The sequence below is a fragment of the Diabrotica undecimpunctata genome, chromosome 10, assembly GCF_040954645.1.
Source record: "Diabrotica undecimpunctata isolate CICGRU chromosome 10, icDiaUnde3, whole genome shotgun sequence".
Taxonomy (NCBI): domain Eukaryota; kingdom Metazoa; phylum Arthropoda; class Insecta; order Coleoptera; family Chrysomelidae; genus Diabrotica; species Diabrotica undecimpunctata.
This window is the reverse complement of record NC_092812.1, coordinates 28,040,211-28,046,601: the sequence shown is the minus strand read 5'-3', so window position 1 is coordinate 28,046,601 and position 6,391 is coordinate 28,040,211. Positions and strand designations below refer to the sequence as shown.

The 6,391-nt window shown below is 34.5% G+C and overlaps 1 protein-coding gene across 1 annotated transcript; it reads left to right on the top strand.

Moving 5' to 3' along the window:
- Window positions 1-1,357: 1,357 nt before the first annotated feature.
- On the top strand, window positions 1,358-4,506 carry LOC140451671 (uncharacterized). Its single transcript, XM_072545515.1, has 2 exons — window positions 1,358-1,402; window positions 3,760-4,506. Exons 1-2 carry the CDS (start codon window positions 1,358-1,360, stop codon window positions 4,504-4,506), a joined length of 792 nt encoding a protein of 263 aa, XP_072401616.1.
- Window positions 4,507-6,391: the final 1,885 nt, after the last annotated feature.

The following is a 6,391-nucleotide window of genomic DNA, read 5'->3' as shown; positions in this document are numbered from 1 at the left end:
ATTGTCAATTGTCAACAGCGTTGCCAGGTCCATAAATTTTATTTTTCAAATGGTGTTTTAAAAGTTGCCAGATTTTGAACAGAAATTTACTATATTATACCCTTTATCTAGCCTAATTGTTTACTGAATATTCTCTAAATATCGTCGCTTTGAAATCAAACTGGAATAGGTGCAAAAAATCGATTTTTCATATATTCATATATTTTCAGATATTATTATCAAAAATGTCCTATTTTGTCTATTTTATGTCAAACCACCATGAAATTTGTTTAAAAAAAGTCCGTCAAATTACGTTGGGCAAGTTTGCATATTTTTGGAGTCGCCATTTGGCCACACAATAATAAAACAATCATAATACCCACTCTGCTTGTCAAGATAAGTAGATACGCGCATCTCTTTCGCGCAGACGGAATCAGTCATGTTTTAAACGGAACCAGTGCTGTTCAGTGAAATTTTATCTGGTGTGCATAGAAAAATAACTCGGTTTAATTGATTTAAATTATGGTTCTGTCGTAGCTTGTCACAAATTACTCAATCCGAGTCTGTGTTTCATGCTGGGCATGACTCTAAAAAGCTTAAAAAGCAGCAGAAAAATTATAGATATTGTCAGTAGATAAACTCCATTCGCTTAGCTCGGGCATATTTTGACAGATTCATTGTCGGAAACCTACAACACAACAATTCCTACTTCTCAGTATTAATAGCTCAAGTATCCTGCTATTACAGACTTCTTTATTTAAAAAAAGAAGAATTATTCTAAATAGTCGAAGTGTATACTAAACCCATCAAATTTTGGGTAGTATATATTTAAAAAATATATATTTAGTTGTTATAATTTAACATAACTATTTATTATATGGTGCAGATAAATAAATATTGATTGTCGGTAATTCGCAAAGTTCTATTTTATTTACTATTAATATTGGCTATGAGTACGGGTGCTTGGTTGTATAGTAATTTCCAGCCACTTTTAGTCTGTCAAAAAGTAACTAACTTCGCAAAAAAATAATGACTAAATTCACTAGACAGTTCGGACTGGGATTAGCGAACCGAGTTTATAGTCATCGCATCAGTTATCAAAGTGTCGAAGAACTTGAAATAGAAACCACATATGCTTCCATTGAAAAGTCAAATTTATGCTCTGAAAACGTTTAAAAAAACACCTGAATTTTATTCCCTGGCAAGAAGAGTAAAATATTCTTTCGCATATCTGGTGGATTGTGCAATTATGTCGACACCGTCAGCAAAAGCAAACAGTACCTTTGCTCCATAGGCAGCACAGTCATTTACTAATTCTGATTGTGCTTTCGATTTGAAACTCATCTGATGTACTGCCTGTCAATTTTGATACGTGGACATGAATCCTGCTCACACATCTGGTTTATTCGTACCAGCTTTATGGGTATTCCCATTTACACCATTAACTTCCACAGTGTATCCCTGTTTACAAAATCAGACGCTTTTTTAAAATCCACAAAAATTTTATGTACATCTTTGTTGTATTCCCAAACTTTTCTAAAATTTGGCGCAAGATAAACATCTGGTGTTGACTTTCTCGGTAGGAAGCCACACGGAAAATCATCTATTATTTCTTCTGTGTACGGAATTAATCTTCTCAATAGAATAATCGACATAACTGTAGGTTGTAATGAATTAATGATTATCATCATCATCATCATTCTCAGCGTATTCTACCGATTATGGTGCCAGCACAGAATAAATAACAATCAGAATGCCCACTCTCATCTGCCATCTTTGAAGTGTGTCAGCACGCGATCGCCATATTTTAAACGGAAACAGACTCGGATTGAGAAATTTGTGACAAGCTACGACAGAACTGTAATTAAAATTTTTAGAGATTAATAATTTAGTAAATTTGAAATAATTTAATCTATTCTTCAAGTAAAAGTACGAATAAAATATTACATATTATGTCTATGGTTGCCGTAAATAAATTAAACCGGTTTAATTTTTCTATGTACATCAGATAAAATTTCACTGAAAAGCACTGGTTCCGCTTAAAACATGGCCGATTCCATCTGCACGTACTTATCTTGACAAGCAGAGTGGGCATTCTGATTGTTTATTATTCTGTGGTACCAGCCTCCTTTACACAGTAGTTCTTTATTTCTTACCACGCTTGTCTAATATTCGCTTTTCTGTGCCATGTTGCCAAATTTAAGAATTTTTATAAACAACACTGTTTTTTCACCTTAAAAAATGATTACCAACAGCTTGGAGTCACAAACACTTGGGAGGTTACTCATTCCTTCATAACGCTGTGCTGGTTTTAAACATTCACTAATTAATGCTCAAAATCATTCATTTTTTGGCATTCGACAGCTTGGACTATTAAAATTGTCTATGTTGTTGTAGACACAATGTAAATTTTGCTCTGTTATTTCACTGTTGAAATTATTTATTTATATTATTTCTTTATTTCACTGTTGCGATTTTTTTTTTAAGTTTTTGTTTCAATATTAGTTTTAGGACTGTCCAGAATTCCGAGAGGGTGTGAAATATTCTATGGTGCCTGCAAATGTCAGGGTCTATTTTGGGTTATCTACTGGTAACTTAGAAATAAAGTATCTACTGTACTTAGTAAGTTTATTATTATATTATATTATTTTAGACGATAACACTGATTAGGTGTTACACACCAACCTAACCTAACCTAACCTAACCTATAATGTATAATAATGTTAACTTAGAAATTAATGAAGTATCTACTGTTTACAAGTTTATTATTATTCGCACTATGTTAGTATTTTAGTCTAGTAGTGAGTAATTTAGTAACTAAAATATATATTAATGCCCAAAAATCGTTCGCACTTGTTCTAGTACAGTTCACAAGTGGGTTGGGTTTTGCAAGATGAACAGCCTATAACGCAATAAAGTAAATAAACTGATTAAGCTAATCGTAATGACTGTTTAAGAAGAGACGGTTGAGAAAAGGAATTAGCATTGGAAGACCTCAAAGTATACTTCGATATTTTTAGAATGTCTAAAAGTTGTGTACATTTTCTGATAATGAAAAACACTCTTGAATATAGCGGACCCTTTTAAGAAGTGAGATTCCTGCAATAACAAAAATACAAGCAGTTCTATACTTTCTTAATATTCCACATTTTTGTTCTAAATATTTGTAAACGAATTTTAGTTGTTTCTCCGCAGCAGCGAAACGAAATTTTTGCGGCAACTGATGAACTTGACTAATTCAACTGATTCAATTTTTTGTTGTTCAGACATGTTTAGTTACTAAATTAGGGGAACGACGGGTAATAGCGAACAGCGGGTGATTGCGAACATCACAGAATACATGCGTACGTCATCTGCATCATTCCGTTGTAAACTTCATTTCGTGCTTCCTACTAGTCTGCACGTGGTGGCATAGATACACAGTTGCCCCGTATTTGTGGAATTTTTTACAGCGATTTATTTGTTTTTGGTGCTTGCACTGCAATTTTAGCAATTCAGAAAATAAGGTATGTACCTAAACACTTGATCGTTTCATTTAAATTGTTAGAGTTAGTTAACTTACTATTATTTAACCTACAAAATTGTCCTATTACGGAGAAGTTAAATGCATTTATATTATGATTGTTTCGTTTCTTCATATTCATTTCCAAATCGGGTAATCACGAACAGATGTTCGCGATTACCCGCCAAGTGTTCGCGTTTACTCTATTAATAATTTGGCTTAGATTCTTTACATTTTTGCTTTTCTTTTGCTTATTTAACAATTTGTATCTTTTTCAGATGTCTTTTAAACGGAAACGAAGTACCAACAAATTTTCATGGACTGATGATCAAATGAAAGCTGCTCTAAAGGCAATTGAAGAAAGACGTTATGGCCTAAGGGAAGCTGCACGCCAATTTAATATACCTGTTACAACATTACAAAACAGAGTCTCTAGAGGCTTTTACAAAGGCAGGCTGGGTGCAAACACTCTCTTTTCAAATGAACAGGAAGAAGAAATGAGTCGTCATTTACTAACGTTATCCAAAATATTTTATGGATTAACCCCAAATCAGTTGCGAAAAGAGGCCTTCGCCTATGCAGAGAAATTAAACTTAAAACATAGTTTCAACAGAGAAAAACAAGAAGCAGGTAAAGACTGGTTATATGGATTCATGTCAAGGCATCCTGAGTTAAGTTTCCGTAAACCTGAAGCAATAAGTCTTAATCACATTCAAGGTTTCAATAAGGATCAAGTCTCAAGGTTTTATGACAATTTGGGTAAGCTGTACGATGAATACAAGTTTCCACCTACTCGAATATTTAATGTCGATGAGACTGGCATTACAATCGTAAATAGGCCTAATCGGATCATTGGACCTAGAGGCCAAAAACAAGTTGGAGCCGTTACAAGTGGAGAAAGAGGCAAGAACGTGACGGTATGCTGTTGTATGAGTGCCAGCGGATCTTTTACACCTCCACTATTCATTTATCCAAGACTAAGAAGAAATCCTGCTTTAGAAAAGGATGGGCATCCAGGTTCTTAGTACTCCTGTTCAAAAAGCGGTTGGATGAACGAAGAAGTGTTCCTGTTTTGGATTCAACATTTTGCGAAAACCAATAAACCTACAAGAGATGATCCCATTTTACTGGTGCTAGACAATTACTCCAGTCATTGCTCTATTGCAATTTATAATTTTTGCAAAGAAAATGGTATCATTATGCTGTCAATACCTCCACATACCTCGCATCGTCTGCAACCACTAGACGTTAGCTTTTTCTCATCATTGAAGCGAGCATATGACGTTGAATGTGATTCGTTTTTAAAATCATAACCCTATGAGAAAATTGAAATGTGCCATATAAGCACTTTATTCTCAAAGGCGTATACTAGAGTTGCAAGCATAGACAAAGCTGCAAACGGTTTTGAGAAGACCGGAATTTTTCCATTCAACCGAAATACATTTAATGAAGAAGACTTTTACAGTTTAAACGATAATCAAACTCAACAAAATAATAGCCAAGAAGGTCTTTCACAAACTATTCAAGAAGATTTACTGGAACCCCAACCAGGTCCTTCCAAAGAAAACCAGATATGTGAAAATACCGAAAATGTTTCAGTCAGCGATATCTTGCCTTTACCGAAAGAAAAACAAAAGATATCTGTTCCGAAGAAGGGTTGAAGAAAAAAACAAAGATCCGAAATATTAACCTCAACGCCTTTGAAATTAGAACTCGAACAAAAGGAGCTTAGAAGGAAACAAAAAATGGAAAAAGAAATTGAAAAACAAAAATTTTTAAAAAAGAAAAATAAAACTGCAAAGAGAAAAGTACTACAATCTTCAAGCGAAGAGGAAGATTCGACATCATATAAAGATGATGAATCTGATGACAATGACGATATTAATACCGACGATTGTAATGAAGGAGAATCTTGTTTAATTTGTGGTGAGTTCGGGAAAAGCGAAATTTGGTTCCGTTGCATTTTATGTAGTGGATGGGTGCATAAATTATGCAGCGGCTCAGACACATCGGACAACTATAAATGTGATTTTTGTTAATAGGTAATACTGTTTGCCATTACCCTTCTCATGTTTATTATTACCCGACATTTCGGGTAACAGCGAACACTTCGTGAAAATTTTTAATTGAGTTTTTTTATTATTAAAGTTTTTATTTTTGATTTTCCAATAACAAAAATTAATAGCTGTATTACTGTTAGCCACTCTGTAGTAGTTTCCGAGTTTTCAACATTTTTATAATTCAAATAAACAATTATTTTCCTTAAGTGTTCGTTTTTTAATGATTAAAAACAAAATGCCGTCTATTGAACTGCTACATATTCACAGTTCTGCTCTACGGAATGGAAGCATGGACACTGACTGTTGCATCTATGAATCGGCTCGAAGCTTTCGAAATGTGGTGTTATAGGCGCATCTTACGTATATCCTGGGTTGACAGAGTTACTAATGTGGAGGTCCTGCGTAGAATGGGGAAAGAATGTGAAATTCTCATGACCGTCAAAACTAAAAAGTTGGAATATCTAGGTCATGTAATGAGAAATCAAGAACGTTACGGCCTTCTCCAGCTGATTCTCCAAGGGAAAGTAAATGGTAAGAGAGGACCGGGAAGAAGACGCATTTCCTGGCTTCAAAATTTGCGAAAGTGGTATAACACGACTACCACTGAACTGTTCCGCGCTGCAATAAGCAAAGTGAAGATAGCCGTGATGATCGCCAACGTCCGGAACGGATAGGCACTTTAAGAAGAAGAAGTGTTCGTAATTACCCATCGTTCCCCTACTCGCAACTTGACTAAAATACTAGCATAGTCCGAATTAGGCTTAACAATGATCAAGGCGTTTAAAAATGTGTAAATTCTATATATTTATATTATTATATGTATATTGTCGGTGACCTGGCAATTGATTCC